Here is a 20,259-nt window from a genome sequence, read left to right on the forward strand (position 1 = left end):
GGATGTTGAAACCACATTTTGTGTGTAGCAAACTTCCAAAGATCAAGAACACTATAAATGATATAGAACAATTAAATTTGCATTTAAAATCATGGTTTTCATAGATTTTTAGCATTAAGTTTGTATACTGTTAAATATATGTTTTTTGGTGTTTTATATGATTGTGTTTGTTTATATAATTTTAATGCTTATTTTTTAACTTATGTAAACTTAATCTTCTCACAGATGGTGTTGGGACCCCAGACACAGTCTTTAGCATAGGTTCATCCTTAACTAGCCCCAAGTCTGGTGGATCAAGCATACAACAATGTAAGGGGAAAAAAAGAAATATTTAATATTTTATACTAAAATAAAAAATTTGCTAATGTGTAAAATCAATACTCAAAATAGTATCTTGAAATAGAAATGATTTGAAAAGTCAAGGTGGCGTTATTTGACTGCTGAATTTTTTTTTATCTTTTCAGTTTGGGTATGGGGATATTGTTTTGGTGTTGACTGTCATTCTTTCTTTCCATCTGTCCTGAACGATATTCACTTTTGGACAACTTGTGGGTCACATCTTAATAAAGTTAGATCACTAGGTCCTTATTATTTGGTCTGCCACCATATTATGGTAATGATTAGTCTGATGACATTTAAACTTGGACAGAATGTTACCCTTGATGACACCTCCATATTTTATTAGTGGGTCATATGGGGTCCAAAGCTAGATCACTAGGTCAAATTTTGAAACATTCTAGAGGCAGTATATCTGGTCCACTAATTATGAAACTTGAATCAGAAACCCTACCTAAAAAAATAGGTGCTGACCCTACTGTTTTGATTACGGTTAGGCCTAAAAACAAAATTGTTTGGTTAGGGTTACATCCTTTTCAAAAATAGGTAGGGTAGGTAGGCTTTTTATTTATTTTTTTATTAGGCTTTATATAAGAATGTCATTTTCATCATTGGAGAATGGTGTTAAAGTTATCTTCTATATAAGCAATTAAAGTTTTAAACTACATATTGAAAAGCAAAAAAAAAAAAGAAGAATTTTTTTTTTTTTTTTTTTCATTTTTTTTTTTCAAACTGACTATAAAAACGTTAGAGTCGGCGCCTATTCCGTAGGTAGGGTCGGGTAACCCGAACCAAATGTATTTTTTTTTTAGGCCTTAGTAATTTTTTATTATTTTTTTATGTTTAGTTTATAACCTTTAAGGTGTTATACAGAAGATTACTTTAACATAATTATCTTGTTCTTACATAAAGCCTAATATAAAAAAAAATATATTTATATATATAAAGCCTTCCTACCCTACCTGTTTTTGAAAAGGATGTTACCCTAACCAAACCATATTTTTTTTGGCCTTATGATATGTATGTTTGTAATTCGTGGCGGAAAATAGCTACTTGAGCTAATGTTTTTTATTGTCTTGTACCAGCCTTTCAATAAAGATTCTGGTATCTTTATACTCATATATCTTTTCTGCAGGCAACACCTCTCCTGACAGACTTGATTCAGGCAGCAGTCCCGCCCAGAGGAGCATGCTTGAACTCCTCAGTATAACAGATGCTGCAGCTAAGGCAGTAAACAAGTCCAGCCACTTGGCTACCAGTCATGGATTCCAAAGATCACTGACCCAGTCTGGTCAATCAAGCTGCTGTGAGGGTTCTCATGTATCTTGGCCTATGGACCCCTTGACTCAAACTGGTCACAGTCAAGGCTCCCAGAGTTCACAGCAAGATGACAGACTGACCTCCCAGCAGCTAAACGATCGGTTTGAACACATTAATGTTTTTCCAGATTAAATGCTATACCTAAGTCATGAAAAATGCTTGAGAAAATTCTCATGGCATTGTTTTATGCAAGTCATGCAACAGTTAGATTTGTCATTTACCATCTGAACAACCATATATTTATCACAAACATCATTTTTATTAGGCTGTTGTACACACTTTACAACAAAGGGTATTGTTTTCATATAAAATGTTTATTAACTACTGCTTTAAATAATCATCAGAATGAAATTTATTTGTGATTTTCATCAGAATTGTTCTGCTTGAAACAAAAAGATTTTGTTTTGAAACATTCCCATTGCATTGATTATCTTAGTGGTTTAAAATTTCCTTATATTTTGATTTACAAGATATTATTTCTGCAACATTTTTTATCTGCAACATTTTATAAATTCAACAATTACATAATATCATTGAAATATTAGGTCTGGGAAGTCAGTTGGTTCTGCCAGATCAAGAGGGATGTCGGTAAGGTCTCGTGACAGTGAAGTGTCGGTAACTTCAGATGTCAGTGTGGATTCAGGTGTATCCAAACAACCACATATTAGCGCAGCATCAGGGGTGTCCGTCCATAGTGCAAGGTCTGCACTATCCCTGGGAAACAGGCAGTTTGGTGGCAAGGTAGGTATTGTGGCATGGTCATATGAAAACATCTTGCCTGATTTATTTATTTATGTTGTCTTAGAAACAATGCAATCAGAAAATCACTATTAGAGAATAGAATGAAAGTTTAAGTATTAAAACTGTTAAATATTCAGAAAATGATAGACTGGTATAATAAAAAACAGTCTTCTAATTATGACACATTCATATGTGTAATGTTGACTTTCTTTTAATATATGTGCATTCATACATATAATGTATCTTTAATGTCTATTCAAATCAATGTTTTATTCACATTGGCCTGTTTAAAAAATGTTGTTGTTTTAAGTTAGTTACCAAGATATGTTTAATATCAGAGGAATAAACCCTCGAAGTACATCGTTTTTTATTCTGATAATTTTTCTTTCTTAATTGTCTTCAACATGTCATTTTAGGCTGTCAAGGATCTCCGCCATGACAGTGGAGTGATCAGTAAAACCCAAACCCAAAGTGACAGTAAGGCTAGGGGGACAATTCTTGCTGGTTCAGAATTTGGAGAATACTCATATGATAGAAGTTCAGATGATGGCATATCTGTGAGTGATATACTTATAAAATCCACCCATGAAAACAATGAACACAGTGTCATTGAAAATAGGGCTAAACAGGCTGAGAAAAATGGGCATTCTAGTAGCACAATGTCAAAATGCTTAAAAACGTCAAACAGAGTAGAAATTTTTAACTCAAGTGAGCCACAAAAAGTGAAAATATCTCAAAAGCATTTAAAAGAAATTAAGTCTCCTTATTATGATGATAGCCCAAGAATTTCAGTCTCATATGATTGTAAAAGGCCTTCGTCATTGTTAGAAGGCAAACATAGTGGGCGACAGATGGTTTCTTCAGATGGTCAAAATTCAACAGACAAAGATGCTGTGATCAGTGTTAATGACTCAGATCGTAAAAAAACAGTTGGTGTGAAAATGAAATTCACAAAAGGGACAGATAGTCAGTACAATAACCAATTTGAAGTGCAGAAAGAGAAAAAATCTGCTGAAAAATGTTTCGAAGATGTAGACATTGCTAAAGCCGAACAGAGATGTGACTTTGAGAGGAAATCTCAGTTTCATAATGCTAGCTTACAGAATGCTTCTAGTGATTACAAACACCCATCAACATATCAGTTACCCACATCAGGTAAAGGACATGTAAATGTGATAGAATCAGATGTCCACTTTGTATGTACCACCAAGCCTCCAGTGGAGCAACATACTAATCGGAAATGTCTGCCAGGGATGGCTGACTTGTCAGGAGGTCAACAGATTCCTGCCCTGCTACATGATCCTGAAGACAGCATTCAGATTATATCTGCCCATGGTGTGTATAATGTGGGGGTAGCATACAGAAAAAGGGATAAAAAAATAGCATCTCATTTTAAACTGGTTTGTTTTTCTGAAATATTTAAGCTGTTGGAGGAACTTTGGTTAAAGTTTAAGGGCACTTTGTGTCTGGTTAAAGGTTTAGGGCAAATTGGGATTTTTGCTTATAAACTCCTATACAAGTCACTCATATTTCACACAGTTCATGACCATCACACTAAAATATAACTGCCGTCGTTTGAATAGGCGGTCATTCGATAACTGGCGGTCACTTGAGGTCCAAGCTTTAGTACTGACCATTATTCCTTCTATTTTCATATAAAATATACTAAAACTGAATCGAAACCTAATAAGTCTGGGAGACACGAATGATTGCCAGTTCCAAATACACAAATCATGCACACAACTTAATGCTTACCTCTAGCCCTAGGTCATAATTTCACACATTTTCCCAAAAGCAAGTTCCAAGAAAAACAAACAATTGGCAGGTTTTTCTTTTACATTTTTTTCATTAATTTATGACAGATTTTAACCTTATGAGCCATTTTCACAAAGCAATACTTAGTGATAACTTCATACTTTGAAAATACATTCTAAGACATTTCATTTCAGACTAAAAAGGAAAAATATATTCTGAGGAAAATTTCATTTCAGACTAAAATGGAAAAATACATTCTAAGACATTTCATTTCAGACTAAAATGGAAACTTGGGTCATTAAAACATCAGATCACTCGAGGTTTTTGCTGAGTGAGAGTTCCCAGCGTCCTCGAGTGATCACAGCATTACTGTATTAGGTTGCATTACTCCATATTATCTTTAATACAGATATTTTAGCCCTTTATCGATTTAGAAAGTTTTGTTCAGGTTCATCACACAATTATGTAACTTATGTATAAGTTATGGCCTGTGAAAATATTGTTTAAAAATTCTAGGTTTATTTACAGCATCAGGAGCAGTCACCTACAAGCCAGACTTTGTTGATAGTGAGTGCAGCATAGAATCAGATGTATCTGAAGATTTTCCAGTGCTGACAGATGGGAAAGGTAAACCAAGGGATTTTCGCTTATAAACTCCTATACCTTCATTCAAGTCACTCCTATTTCACACAGTTCATGACCATCACACTAAAATATAACTGCCGTCGTTTGAATAGGCGGTCATTCGATAACTGGCAGTCACTTGAGGTCCAAGCTTTAGTACTGACCATTATTTCTTCTATTTTCATATAAAATATACTAAAACTGAATCGAAACCTAATAAGTCTAGGAGACACGCATGATTGCCAGTTCCAAATACACAAATCATGCACACAACTTAATGCTTACCTCTAGCCCTAGGTCATAATTTCACACATTTTCCCAAAAGCAAGTTCCAAGAAAAACAAACAATTGGCAGGTTTTTCTTTTACATTTTTTTCATTAATTTATGACAGATTTTAACCTTATGAGCCATTTTCACAAAGCAATACTCAGTGATAACTTCATACTTTGAAAATACATTCTAAGACATTTCATTTCAGACTAAAAAAGAAAAATATATTCTGAGGAAAATTTCATTTCAGACTAAAATGGAAAAATACATTCTAAGACATTTCATTTCAGACTAAAATGGAAACTTGGGTCATTAAAACATCAGATCACTCGAGGTTTTTGCTGAGTGAGAGTTCCCAGCGTCCTCGAGTGATCACAGCATTACTGTATTAGGTTGCTTTACTCCATATTATCTTTAATACAGATATTTTAGCCCTTTATCGATTTAGAAAGTTTTGTTCAGGTTCATCACACAATTATGTAACTTATGTATAAGTTATGGCCTGTGAAAATATTGTTTAAAAATTCTAGGTTTATATACAGCATCAGGAGCAGTCACCTACAAGCCAGACTTTGTTGATAGTGAGTGCAGCATAGAATCAGATGTATCTGAAGATTTTCCAGTGCTGACAGATGGGAAAGGTAAACCAAGCATGTGTAGACATATAATTGCCAATATTCATGTTGTTATAAAAAATTGTAGTGTAACCAAAGTCATAATCCAATGTAATATAAACAGTGAATAGTATTTTATACTGAAATAAGTGTTGGTTTAAAACACAAAATATCCACAGCCAGGTACACCAACCAACACTATAACTACACTCTGACACTCTCAGACATTTTTCGTGGAATAGTCCTTAAATGTGCAGACTAAAATACCCATTTTTTATTGAATCTTCATTGACCTGATTTGGCCTTGCGTTGACTCGAATCTTTAAAATATTAAATTGATTCTTGGTTAAGTATACTTTAGAGGCAGGTCAAGCTAAATATGTTTAGCGGGTCTCACAAGATTTAATTCAGAATCAATCTACACTTTATTATTGGTGGATGCTTATAACTATGTTGAAATAAAGATGTTGGGTAAATGTTTTATTTAAATAACTGAAGGATACTTTAATTTTTCAGCATCCATGGCAGTTATGAGAAATCTTCAGAAGAAATATTACAACATGAAGGTAACTGTCACTAACATAAGAAAATTCATCAACTAAAGACTTGTAACAGTATTTGTCTGTCAGAGCAAAAAACCACCATTTTTAAAGCCCCCTGACCAGGAAGTGCCCATATTTAGTAATGGTGACTGGTCATTGTCTGTCAGCTGTTTTGTGTGTAGCATCATTAAGTGGCCCCCTGGGGTCAAAAAAGGCCCGCCTTAGGTGTCACAAGAAATCTTTGAAATTATTCCTTGTCTGGAAGCACTAGCTGCAGACCCTTGATATGTTGTATATAGCATCATCTTTGAAAACAAATTTCAATGTTGTTTTTGTAGAGCAATTAAATTAGGACCATAAACACTCCCATGTAAGTGATAGGCCATCATAGCCTTCTTGTCATGAAGAGTGGTGTTATTGACTTCGGCTAGGTTTGTGACATCTCTATTTCAGGAAAAGTACTTGAAGCTGACGAAAAAAACAAAAGTTTCTGAAGCAAGTGGCGGTCATGACAGTGTAAAATATAAAAGTTCGGGATCCAGAACATGTCATGATGTACATGAAACTGTAACAAGTAGTAAGTGGATTTTTGAAGAATACAAGCAATAATTGTATGCTGTTTGTTCTGTCAGCAAAGGGCAGACACTAATAACTTGATTAGCATTATTTGCTAGTGGTATTGTATGTTATGCCTACAAAACAATTCTAAAGAATATATCATACTATGTATTCCTGTTTTCTGGATCCATCTTTATTTACTATTTTGAAATTTATGCATACTGGTAAGATTATATTCATAGAAATTATGGCCAATCCTTTCCCATACAGGGTACATTTATATTCTTGTGCACACTATTTGCAAAGCCTCTGGTTTTAACAAAAATTGAGCATTACACATGATGACATTAATCATTCTTGATTTCAAACAACCCATGGTGTGTAGTCTGAAACAACATTCTGTGTCCAAGTCATGTGCGGGTCCCTTCATAACTCCAGTGATTGGTGTATTTCTATTGTCTGTTTTCAGGTGGGAAAAAAAAGAGAATATATGACAAACGCCTGGCTTGCTTATACTGTGGGAAATTATATAAACACAGAATTATGGAGCATATGTATCTTGCCCACGGAGATGAAAAGGAAGTAGCAAAAGCATTGAGTACCTCCAACAAGGAAGAAAAAAATGTCATTGTCTTGAAACTGAAGAACAAAGGAAACTTCAAGCACAATGTTTCCGTTCTTCAAAATGGCGGTGAACACTTCATTGTATGCAAGAGACCAAGTAGACGTCCTGTAATACCAAGTGAATTCTTGCCATGTGTGTACTGCTATGGTTTTTATCAGAGAAAGGAACTTTGGAGACATTTGAAAACTTGCTGCTTAAAAGTAATTCATAGCACAGAACAGAAGAATAGTTTTACGGCTTCTGCAAGGGTTATGCTACGGGCCGCAGTAAGCACAGATCCGAAGGGAAATGATGGTGCACAACTTTTGGAACTTTTACAGACAAGAAATGATGTCATTGGCAATGAAATTATTAATGACAGTCTTATTGTCAAGTTTGGGAAAGTGCTTTTTGAAAAACTAGGAAGCCGACGAAAAAATGATGTATCACAAAGAATGCGGCAACTTGGGCGATTAAAGACACATATAAACTCTAACCAGATAGAAAAGATTGATCAGCTATCTGATATGATCAATGGCAAGAACTTTGATAATGTAGTTGAAGCTGTTAAAGAGCTGGCAGAAATTCATGAAAACCAGGAGAATGTTTTTCAATTTGAGAAGCCTGGTCTTGCTTTGAGATTGGGTCACAATATAATCAAAGCAGCGGACATCAAATTTGGAATGTGCATGAGGAATGATGATGATGATGATGTGGGTGCAAACCAAGCAGAAACATTTAGCAAGTTTTATAGAAAAGAATGGACTGATTTAATCTCCTCCGTAGCATTAGCGTCTCTAAAAACAAACAAATTTAACAAAGGGGATGCAATGCCTCTGACTGATGATCTAATCAAACTGCGAAACCACCTCTCTTCAAAAATGGCCACACTGACTGAAAAGATGAACGATTCCCCAACCTACCCAGTATGGCGTGAACTAGCAGAATCAACAATGATACGAATACTTCTATTAAATAAACGCCGAGGAGCTGAAGCATCAAAGTTGCTACTGATGGCCTATACTGATCGACCGAACTGGAAAGAGACCACTAACAAAGAGGTTTTTGACAGTCTCTCTTCACTGGAAAGAAAAATGTTCTCAAGGTGAAAAAACAGTAACCGTTGATTATTGTGCTTGATTCATATTGTATGAATTTATTTTTCTATGAAAATATTCTTTAAGAAATATACAACTATTTCTGTTATTAAGAAATGGAAACGTTAATATTGTGGGAAAGGCCAATGATTTGATCAAAGACAGTGCTCCAGCGAGCCCGTTTTTCAATGGCGCAGCGCCCGTGCCCCTTTTCTTACCGCCCTGTTCTTTTTTTGAGTAGTGCCCTTTTCACAAATACTCTATTAGGGCCAATTATTCCGTTAGTGCCCTTTTTACTATTGAAATCATTATGAAAGAGCAGCAGCCCTTAATCTGCTGTCATAATTTAGACAAATTGCGTAATACTTATGATAATAGTGATCCCGCTAGGTGTCACCATGCCCCCATTGTCTGCTTAAAATATGCCGTACTGCCCTTTCATCTTCCTATGTGCCTTGTCCAAGTCATATGACAGCTAAGTGTGTATTTATGTAGTGAGCAGACGACCTGTGTGTTCATAATTGGTCATCTTCTAATCCAATAATTAGGAAGAGCCAAATACGGGAACATCGGCATGAGGCGGGGCTATTTAATGTCAGCCAATCAGAATATACATTGAGAACTCATTCATTCAATCATGAAAGTTCATAAAATGCGAAAATGTGAAGGGATGGTGAAAAGAGTTGTCAAGCACAAATCCTTAAAAATAATTGTTAATTGTATTGTACTGATGATACTCGCCATTTTAATTAAAAATTGTTGATTTGAAGCAGACAGTCACTGCCGATTTGTAAACATAAGAAAGGTGGCGCTGACACAATCAAATACATCACCTTTTCAGTAAAAGTTTTGAAAGTTAATTTCTAAAATATTCATGATAAAAAATTCTTTGTTACCCACAAAAATATGTTGATGTTTTATGTAGCATTTATTTACCATGTCCATGATCTTGTCAAAATTCGCCGAAACCGCCATTTTGTTGAACATTTTTCGGAGTTATTTTATCAATGCTCTGTTTTATAAGTGATTTTTTAAACCAGGGAAGTGATTTTTATTGTCATTTTATTCTAAAACATCAGCATATTAAACATTATTTTACCAAAGACAATCAAATAACAGCCAGGCTGAATGTAACATTCGTACCCAATCGTGATCGTACCAAACTAAGATTCGTCTCTAACATATATCTTTTTTTTTGTATCTATTTATTTGATTGCTTCAAATGTTTAACTGTGTTTGTTTTTTCTTCATTTTACATAATTTTTAGGAGAAATATGTGACATTGCACTAAAGAAGACTTCAGACAAGTACAATCATACTACCACAGACAAAAAGACAAATTTTAATTTTGATATTAAAACACACCCTTCTAATTTTAGAGAAAAAACAACAACACCATTTTGTATAAGTCTGAAAATCATGAAAAATGATTTAAATTGAGTATGTAAACAAAACAGATTCTAGGGGCAGACCCCCCCCCCCCCCCCCCCCCCCCAAAAAAAAAAAACACGCAAAAAAACAACCTTGTGACAGGGATTGACCCCTCCCACCACCACCACCCCCAATCGCCCCTACACGACTCATGTAGCTTGCCCTTTTCAAAACTCCACCCTGCCCTTTTCAAATCCTGGCTGGAGCACTGAAAGATGAAGTGCTGCTATGATTGATACATGTACATTTGAATCATCTCTTTTTATAGAATGGATATGGTACAGTCGCAAGGAAAAATGAACAAAAAAGTTGCGACGCTAATGACCAGTGAAATGGTGAGCGCAGTTGATATCCTGATTGCCTGCAGAACACAGTGTGGTATTAGAGAGTCTAACAAGTTTATCTTCGCAAACCAAAAGGATGGGCATCTCAGCACCTGGCAAAGTCTTCGTGACATGGTTAATCAGGCTGGGTGCCAAAGACCAGAACTCATCAACAGTAACTCCCTGCGGAAGTACATAGCAACAGTTTGTCAGGTAAGCATTTAAAAAAATGACTGTTATCTGATTCTATTGATAAATGGATGATTTTTACTTTGTTTCTAGAAACCAATATTTTCTAAAAATAAAAATTCAACAAAATGTCATGTTTTTCTTTTTTAAAAATCCCTGCTCTCAGAGGTACCATTTGCTACTTGGGTCAGCAGCTGTTAAGCAAAATTGACACAGCCAGAAAGTACAAAGTATTAGTAAATAGAAAACCAAATGGTTTCACAATTTGATTAATTAGATATTGTCTGTAATATCAGCATGATTCAGTACTCATTACTCATTTTTCCTTTCCTTGCAGATTTTAGATCTAAACGAAGGTGAGGTGCAGTGGGTGTCGAGCCACCTTGCCCACACAGTAAAAACCCACTTAGGTTTTTACAGGCTGCAGGAGGGAGCCATCGAAATCGCCAAAGTATCTAGGCTGCTACTAGCCGCAGAGAACGGGACATTGTCAAAATATAAAGGAAAGTCGCTGGAAGATATACAGGTTGATGGTAAGAAGCCTTTTTTATACGCCCGAAGGGTCGTATTATGTTATGGCCTCCATCGTCTGTCCGTCCGTTAGCAATTCCGTGTCCGGGCCATAACTTGGTAACTAATCACCATGGGGGGGGCGTTAGCAATTCTGTGTCCGGGCCACATCTTTGTTACTAATAAAGTGATTTTCAAATAACTTTATACAAATCATCTCTACATTAAAAGGATGTGTCGCGCGCAATTTCCAGGTCCATACCTCAAAGACTAGAATCACCATGGGGGTGCGTTAGCAAATCCGTGTCCGCGCCACAACTTGGTCACTAATAAAGTCATTTTCAAATAACTTTATACAAAGCATCATTACATTAAAAGGATGTGTCGCGCCCAATTTTCAGGTCCATACCTCAAACACTAGAATCACCATGGGGGGCGTTAGCAATTCTGTGTCCGGGCCACATCTTTGTTACTAATAAAGTGATTTTCAAATAACTTTATACAAATCATCACTACATTAAAAGGATGTGTCACGTGCAATTTCCAGGTCCATACCTCAAAGTCTAGAATCACCATGGGGGGGACGTTAGCAATTCCATGTCCAGGCCATAACTCAAAGACTAGACTCACCATGGGAGTGCGTTAGCAATTCTTTGTCCGGGCCACATCTTTCCAGGTCCATACCTCAAAGACTAGAATCACCATGGGGGTGCGTTAGCAAATCCATGTCCGCGCCACAACTTGGTCACTAATAAAGTCATTTTCAAATAACTTTATACAAAGCATCATTACATTAAAAGGATGTGTCGCGCGCAATTTTCAGGTCCATACCTCAAACACTAGAATCACCATAGGGTGGCGTTAGCAATTCTGTGTCGGGGCCACATCTTTGTTACTAATAAAGTGATTTTCAAATAACTTTATACAAATCATCACTACATTAAAAGGATGTGTCACGTGCAATTTCCAGGTCCATACCTCAAAGTCTAGAATCACCATGGGGGGGACGTTAGCAATTCCATGTCCAGGCCATAACTCAAAGACTTGAATCACCATGGGGGGGCGTTAGCAATTCTGTGTCCGGGCCACATCTTTGTTACTCGTCCGTTAGCAATTCCGTGTCCGGGCCATAACTTGGTAACTAATAAAGCGATTTTCAAATAACTTTATACAAATCATCACTACATTAAAAGGACCTCAAGCCGAATCTTCTTCGGGCGTATAATGCTCCGTTTCGCGGTGCTCTTGTTAGCCCCAGCTGAACCAAAGGTTTTGGAGGGGATATTGTTTTGGCATAGTATATCCATCTGTCATTCCATCCATCACACTTTTTGGTAGGAAATGTCAGTCTTTGTTCAAATTGTTGTCAGCACATAAGGTTTAAAACTTTGTTATTAGATCAAATCTTCATGATATTATGGAAACAAACACCGGCAATATATTTGCCCCAATCTTGAAACTGCCATGATACAATTTTAGATTAGTTTGAAACTAGGTCACGACATCAAATCTAAGAAAAAACCTTGTGAACAGTCAAGAGGCAATATTTCTGGCCCAATCTTCATGAAATTAATTCACTAGGCTGCAAGCCCTGCTCTGGTAAAATGCTTTCTGGTCTTGTTAAAATTTGGGATTTTACTTTGTTTTCATTCCAAGCTCTAGAGCAAGAATTATGGGCTTGTTCATTACCGTAAATGACAGGTTATAAGACCATAGTGGTACCATTAGAAGATGCAGACAAAAAATTTCTTGAAAATCTTAACCCTAAATTGACCTCAGAAAAAATGTCAAAAGCTTGTTACTGTTTGTAAGACACAGGCATTTTTTAAAATCTAAATCTGTGGGGGGAAAAGTGTGTCTTAAACCAGTCATTAACGGTTATAAGTCTATTTTCAATGACTGAAGGTAAGCTTGTGTGTGGGGCAGTTTGTAAGGCAGGCTTCAAAAATCTGTTTCCATTGGGAATATCTTTAGTTGATAATAAGAAATTCAATTTAGAATTGGTATACAGCATGTTTATATGAAGGGCTTGGTTTTAATTGTTATTTGGGTCACTGTCACTGTTATTATGCTAATCTCTTCAAAGAAGGGAAGTATACTGCTTTGCACATCAAGGTTACAGTTCCTTTGTACACACAAAACTGATAACAGGATAACAGGTTGGCAAACTGTCCTCTCAAACTCAGTATGTATGTTGAATTGTCTCGCAGACAATTTGCTGACATTCAAGGGTTGTACATGTTAAATTGAATCTTCAATTTGTTCTGAAAAAGTGATGCTCAGGGGAGCATGTTTGACAAACACCTCTTGTCAAAAGTGGGAATAAGATGTTGATATCAAACTTGGTATGGGTATGTATACAGCAGTGAACATTAAGGGGTAAGCTCGGGTCAAGATCACTTTTACCAAAAATAATATAGTAGTATGCTTTTGAAATCAAGGTATTAGTAAATTTTGAATCTTTGTTACTTGTTTTTAGGCTTTGTCATGTGTTTAATAAAACGCAATTAATTCTTGTCACTAGATTAAAAGTAATTCTCTTATCTGTTTTGTTACAGGAATGAAAAATGACGGGAATGTTTTGAATGTAATACTTTTTATAATTAGATATTTCATGTATTATTAAGATGGGGTCTGTAATATGAGTAACTTTTTATATTCCACATATATATACCTAGTAATCACAACATATACTTAGAGAAAGGACTTGTATCAATTTGTCTTCCTAGATTTACCGTTGGGAGAGTCAGACGATATACCTGTGCATGGAGAAAGTGCAGATGATTCTATTGATTTGAACTTGGCTGAGCATTGGAATGGAGATGGTATATTAACAATCATACATATGTTATGTTTAAAATGTTGCATTTACTTCCTGCTCTCTTAGGTTTGTAGCTCACTTGAGCTCATAAAGGGCTAAGCTGAGCTGTAAAGATAATAAATTGGAGGTCTGCCTTCACCCATTATGTTTAGGCTTATAAAAATAATTTTGTTTCTGGTTTCCTGACCTACCCTAATTTATTACCCTGGCCCTAAACCTTTTCATTGTTCTTATTAAAGCGTATTTGTGTTTTGATAACAGACAAATCTCAAGAAACAATTTGCCTATAAAAAAAAGTTCTGACCAACCTTCCCTATTCTTTTTAGGGCATTTAACTGGAAACAATCATTTTATTTATACCCCCCAAAACAAAGTTTGGGGGGGGGGTATACTGGAATCGGGTTGTCCGTCTGTCCCTCTGTCCGTCCGTTTTTTTGTCCGGGATTCATCTTTGTCGTTATTGAACAAATCTTTTTCAAACTTTCAGATATTAATGGCCATGATGTAAACTTGCGCCTCTGTGAAATTGGTACGGGTCACATGACCCTGACCAGAGTTATCTCCCCTTGATGTGTTAAAGTAGGCAAAATAAGCCCTGTCCGGGATTCATCTTTGTTATTATTCAACAAATCTTTATCAAACTTTCAGAAATTAATGGCCATGTTGTAAACTTTCGCCTCTGTGAATTTGGTACAGGTCACATGACCCTGACTGGAGTTATCTCCCCTTGATGTGTTAAAGTAGGCAAAATAAGCCCTGTCCGGGATTCATCTTTGTTATTATTCAACAAATCTTTATCAAACTTTCAGAAATTAATGGCCATGTTGTAAACTTTCGCCTCTGTGAATTTGGTACAGGTCACATGACCCTGACTGGAGTTATCTCCCCTTGTAGGCAAAATTAGCTTTGTCCGGCCTAACTCCAGGGCAAACAACCTAGACATGGAGGGGTGGGGAGTATTCGTTAGCCTATGGCTTACAGTTCTAGTTTATTTTGCCTTATTAAAACATCTCATGAAATCAGCTGCAAGATGTTGAAATAACTTCAAAGAAGTGATCAGTATTTGACTCTACAGAAATGAGTAAACTAAATTGAATTTATCAATATCTTGATAAAGGGAGTTTGAAGGTACCCTTTAGTAATCGCATTGTCTGTCTGTCCACAAAATATGTTTTATTTTCTTAACTTTATAATGGATTTCTGGTTTTTCACCAAAACTTTACTGGTAATCATAAAACAAAAAGTAAATGCTTTGTTCCTGATGTGTTTTATTATGCCTCAATTTACGGAGACCAGATTTGTTAGTGATGATTCTAGTTTATAGCTGTGATCTTGTAACTTTGCATCTAATACATTTCAGATGAGCAACCAGCAGAGGCCCAATCCTCCATGCCTGTTAATCAGAGACAGAAGCGCCCCAGGCTTACCAAGAAAAGACACATACAAGAGTCAGACTCTGAAGGTAAATTGTGTATCTATATATAGGCATAGTATATCTCACATTAGTTTGATAACCAGATAAGTGTTTCATGCGTATCATGTGACAGTTTGGCACTCTTGTTAAAGAGTTATGATATGTTCACAACTTTTGGATATGTTCAGAAAATTGATAAAATTTCAGATGAGCAACCAGCAGAGACCCAATCCTCCATGCCTGTTAACCAGAGACAGAAGCGCCCCAGGCTTACCAAGAAAAGACACATACAAGAGTCAGACTCTGAAGGTAAATTGTGTATCTATATATAGGCATAGTATATCTCACATTAGTTTGATAACCAGATAAGTGTATCATGCGTATCATGTGACAGTTTGGCACTCTTGTTAAAGAGTTATGATATGTTCACAACTTTTGGATATGTTTAGAAAATTGATAAAATTTCAGATGAGCAACCAGCAGAGACCCAATCCTCCATGCCTGTTAACCAGAGACAGAAGCGCCCCAGGCTTACCAAGAAAAGACACATACAAGAGTCAGACTCTGAAGGTAAATTGTGTATCTATATATAGGCATAGTATATCTCACATTAGTTTGATAACCAGATAAGTGTATCATGCGTATCATGTGACAGTTTGGCACTCTTGTTACAAGAGTTATGATATGTTCACAACTTTTGGATATGTTCAGAAAATTGATAAAATTTCAGATGAGCAACCAGCAGAGACCCAATCCTCCATGCCTGTTAACCAGAGACAGAAGCGCCCCAGGCTTACCAAGAAAAGACACATACAAGAGTCAGACTCTGAAGGTAAATTGTGTATCTATATATAGGCATAGTATATCTCACATTAGTTTGATAACCAGATAAGTGTATCATGCGTATCATGTGACAGTTTGGCACTCTTGTTAAAGAGTTATGATATGTTCACAACTTTTGGATATGTTCAGAAAATTGATAAAATTTCAGATGAGCAACCAGCAGAGACCCAATCCTCCATGCCTGTTTACCAGCGACCAAAGCGCCTCAGGCTTTCCAAGAAAAGACACATGCAAGAGTCAGACTCTGAAGGTAAATTGTGTCTTGCAAATTCCACCAAAAGTGTCATTTGTAGGCATGTCAAATATGCCAAATATTTTATCTGTCTTGTTTTCATTAAAATTTGTTTGCAACAATACTTGCCATTAAAATTGATTATAAAGTAAAATGCCATATCTTGAAAAAATTTGTCTAAAGTCATCTGTATATTTCTTTGGAAAAATAATAACATATGCCTTATTGCAAGAAAAGAAATATTTAACACTCTACATCATTTAGGAAAGACTGTGGCTGGAACTTGCAGGTTCATGGAACAAAGGCCTTGCTTCTAGAAATAACCATAACCTGGTTATCAATAATTGTACATTTGGGGATATTTTAATAATTAAAGAATCTAAATTGGCTGTTGTTTCAAAATCAAACCCACCAATGTTATGCAACTGCTGTTAACATGAAATTACTACCTTATCCTTTAAGCCTGTATTTTGTCAATAAAATTAACTGAATGTCTTGATATGTTTTTTTCAGATGTTGCTGACGATGACTCATTGATAGATCCCAGTTTTATGGATTCAGGCAGAGAAGAGTCAAGCACAGATGATGAACAAACGTCGAAGAATTTTATCCAGCAACAAAAATTCTACAAACAGAGGTGGTCAGAAACTGAAAACAAGATCTTCATGCAGATATTTAGTGGCTGTCTGAAGGACAAGCATATGCCAACACTTACTGCCATAAAGCTAGCAGCTTCAAAAATGCCTCAAAGGACAGTGGCTCAGATTAGAACTAGAGTTCACAATATTATTACAGGCAAACAAGCATTCATCCTTTAAGGAATAAATTGTGGGGGCTGATGTCATTATCGGAGTATGAACACAGTTAGGCTGGTAAAAGTATATGTGGTCCAAAGGACACCACACATACTTGAACCAGCCCAACTGCGTTCATATCCCTAACAATGAGATCAATCCCACAATTCATTACTTATATTTACACCAATAGTTCACCATTTCATTCAAGAATTGTTAAAAAGACTTCATTTCATTTCAGAAAACGTTACAGTAATTCTTCATTTAGCAGTAAATAGAACAAATTGAGCGTAACTGGAAACAGTTTATCAAATGACATCACAATAATGCGGGAAAAGGTCAACCACTTGAAAACTCTTTAAAACGTAACATTGAAAGACTTATGTCATCAATACATTTATAATATCATAAATTTACCGTTTCTTACATGTTGATTTAAGTTTTCCGGGACACAATATTAATACAAACAAGATAAACAATTTTCAATTTACATGTATATTCTTATCCGATGATTTGCGATCCAAAGATGAAGCATTTATCGGAAAATATTAACAATTGCCGTAAGGCCGTTCAATTTAAGGAATGGGAGTTTAGGTGTAAATATTTTATTGTGATAAAATCTTGGGTTTCCGGCTGGCCCCTAATTCTCGAAACTTCAAAAGTCCCTTATAACTGGATTATGCTAAGCCTTTTTTGTTTTTCTAAAATATGCCTTATATTTACTTATTGAAGAGTTTTTAGACGTTATATAAAAATTATCTTTATGATAATCACAATAAACCTCTTTTGATTAATCAAAATCAATTTTAAGTACGTATTTTGGCTTATTGAAATAAGCAACTTAAGCTTAACTAGCTTATTTCACTTAGCCGAAAACAAACTTCAATTTGATTTTAATAAATGAAACATTCTTTTTTGAGATTATCATAAAAATAACTGAATACTCTAAAAAAGAAAGTATAACATGAGTTATAGGGAAACAAAAATAGTGAGATTGGCTTAATCCTGTTATAAGGGACTTAAAAAGTTTCGAGAGGGGTCAGGCTACTTGATTGAGATATATATAGTCATCATGATCTTTTTTTTAATTTAAGAACCACTTGTTTGAAAAAGACTGCTTCAAAGCTGTACATGTTTCGTTCTCTAAGCTTCTGTGTAATGAGCATGTATAACATTTAATTTTATGCGCCCAATTATCAGGATAATGGATTAACTATGGATTGACTTTCATTTTGGTTGAAAATAAATGTATGAACATTTCCTGGTATCACGTGAGGCAAGTGGGGGCATCCGTGCCCTATGGACACACTTTAGTTCAGTGATTATATCACCCATACTTTGGTTTGAAGGGCTTTGTGTGCCAAGATGGAAATATCATTGAAGGGTTTTATTTCATTTTTATATGTCCATAGGGTCATATTATACCTTTAGTTGTCTGTCAGTTAACAAATTCTTGTAAATGCATTCCTACATTTTTAAAGTATTTTGTTGAAACTTGCTTACCAGGAGGGGTTACCGTTATTGTCAGGCGTGAGCGCTTTTTGTTCCAGTTTGGAAATTATACATTGCTTGATGATAATCATAAGTTCATCAACAGAAGTTTCACACAGATAAGGCTAGTTTTAATAAAAATATCAAGTGTTTTACCTCTGTTTATAAATCAAGATTTTCTTTGGCTGGGCAACCAACCTAGGTTCAGGGTGAATGTAAATTACATACTGGTACTTTCAAAAACTTTTGTTGAAATTTTGTATGTTGGACAATATTTTCTTTTCTGTTGGATTTATAAGAAGCATGAAGAAATGTTCGAAAACTATACCTGTCTGACTGGATTTGACACCTTTTGTGTACCTCATTCTGTTCCCCTTGGACTAAAGTTGAATTATTTCATTCCACTTCCTTTTAAATTTTTGGAATGGAAAAAAGGGCTAAGGTTTTTAATAATGACAACATTGTTTTGGAAAGTATCCTGAAAAATGATTAGCCGCAGGAGTAATTATGAGTAGTTTACGAAGAATTTTGGTGTAGCTTGCCTATACTATCAGCTATACTACAAAAATTTATAATGTATACCTATTTGTGTGTTTGTGCTTCAATTTTCTTTTGGACTCTTTGTTCAGGAGTTATGATCCTTTGTTATTTGTTTCATATGTACTGATGAATGCAACCCTTCACATTTTTTATTAAACTTGCTTAGACTGTAAAATGAACATGTCATGTGCATCAGGGAACCGATTCCTATTTCTGATATTATATTGTATTTGTGATCTACAAACTCTCATAAAAAGAATGAGATTCACTTTTTTTCAGTGCTCTTCCAGAAACTTAATTAGAGCATTTATGAAATCTAGGTCAAGTTAATAATTCCATGAATTGTGGTGAAAAAAAGGTTGTGGACAAAATATTTATTCAAAGAATTGACAAACAACATTTTTGCCTTGCTCTTTAATAAATTGTTATGGTAACAAGAAACTTGGTTAAAAAGTTCAGGCCATTTCCAACTTGTATATATTTTGTTGTACTTTTTAAAGCTTGACTGTATGGAAGAATAAGGAGAGCTATACTACTCTAAACATTTTGCATGTACCTGGTAACCTCATTTAAGATGCTTTCTCTGTAAATACTTAATGTATTGCATTGAAACTTTAGACAAATGTTCACATCCATCAAGTCAGATAACTATATTTTGCCTATAATGTAAGTAACTGCTTAAAAATCTGATTAAGGTTTTCTTATGCAAGCTTTCATCAATTTCATACAAATATGTTTTTAATTAATTGTATGATGTTCTAGATTAGTTCATCAAATCTTCGCAGGCATCATTTTAATCCAATTTTATATCCATAGCCTTTTCACCAAAACTTTTGATCCTTATTTTCTAAAGTTGCGGATATGTCGAGCATGCTCTTGTTCTGTACATTGTTCATGTGTTGTCCGAGACACAATAAACTTAAACATTAATGTATGTGGTCTAATATAAGTTTCATATTTCTTTGTGTTTCATTATTGTTTTTTGAAATAAAGTTGAGAAGTAGAAAGTGTTTTGTTAGCTCTCCTGAATCGAGAATAAACCTGTGTCCACCAAATTAGGGCATTATTTGGTTTGCCGTTAACAGCACTAGTTAATGAACGTTGGAGTCAACAAAGGCACGGCACGGCCGGTTTAAACATGTTGTAGAAATGCATTTTTTTTTCTTTTTTATCAAATTTGCCTTGCTCTGGATGTCTTTAACCCCAGTT

General features: G+C 35.3%; 1 protein-coding gene across 1 annotated transcript; it reads left to right on the top strand.

Annotated features, from left to right (window-relative positions):
• Window positions 1-233: 233 nt before the first annotated feature.
• Window positions 234-20,016, top strand: LOC128227384 (uncharacterized). Its single transcript, XM_052937883.1, has 18 exons — window positions 234-309; window positions 1,472-1,757; window positions 2,202-2,397; window positions 2,814-3,732; window positions 4,681-4,779; window positions 5,590-5,688; window positions 6,178-6,227; window positions 6,657-6,780; window positions 7,231-8,470; window positions 10,162-10,429; window positions 10,743-10,938; window positions 13,645-13,740; window positions 15,097-15,198; window positions 15,358-15,459; window positions 15,619-15,720; window positions 15,881-15,982; window positions 16,142-16,243; window positions 16,739-20,016. Exons 2-18 carry the CDS (start codon window positions 1,525-1,527, stop codon window positions 17,041-17,043), a joined length of 4,335 nt encoding a protein of 1,444 aa, XP_052793843.1. The 5' UTR covers window positions 234-309; window positions 1,472-1,524; the 3' UTR covers window positions 17,044-20,016.
• Window positions 20,017-20,259: the final 243 nt, after the last annotated feature.

This window comes from Mya arenaria, chromosome 3, assembly GCF_026914265.1.
Source record: "Mya arenaria isolate MELC-2E11 chromosome 3, ASM2691426v1".
Taxonomy (NCBI): domain Eukaryota; kingdom Metazoa; phylum Mollusca; class Bivalvia; order Myida; family Myidae; genus Mya; species Mya arenaria.

Bases quoted from the DNA above. Each gene is read 5' to 3' on its own strand.
- LOC128227384 (XM_052937883.1), top strand. From the start codon at position 1,525: ATGCTTGAACTCCTCAGTATAACAGATGCTGCAGCTAAGGCAGTAAAC. The intron at 4,780-5,589 runs GTAAACCAAGGG...GTTTATATACAG, and splicing joins AGTGCTGACAGATGGGAAAG to CATCAGGAGCAGTCACCTAC. The intron at 6,781-7,230 runs GTAAGTGGATTT...GTCTGTTTTCAG, and splicing joins ACATGAAACTGTAACAAGTA to GTGGGAAAAAAAAGAGAATA.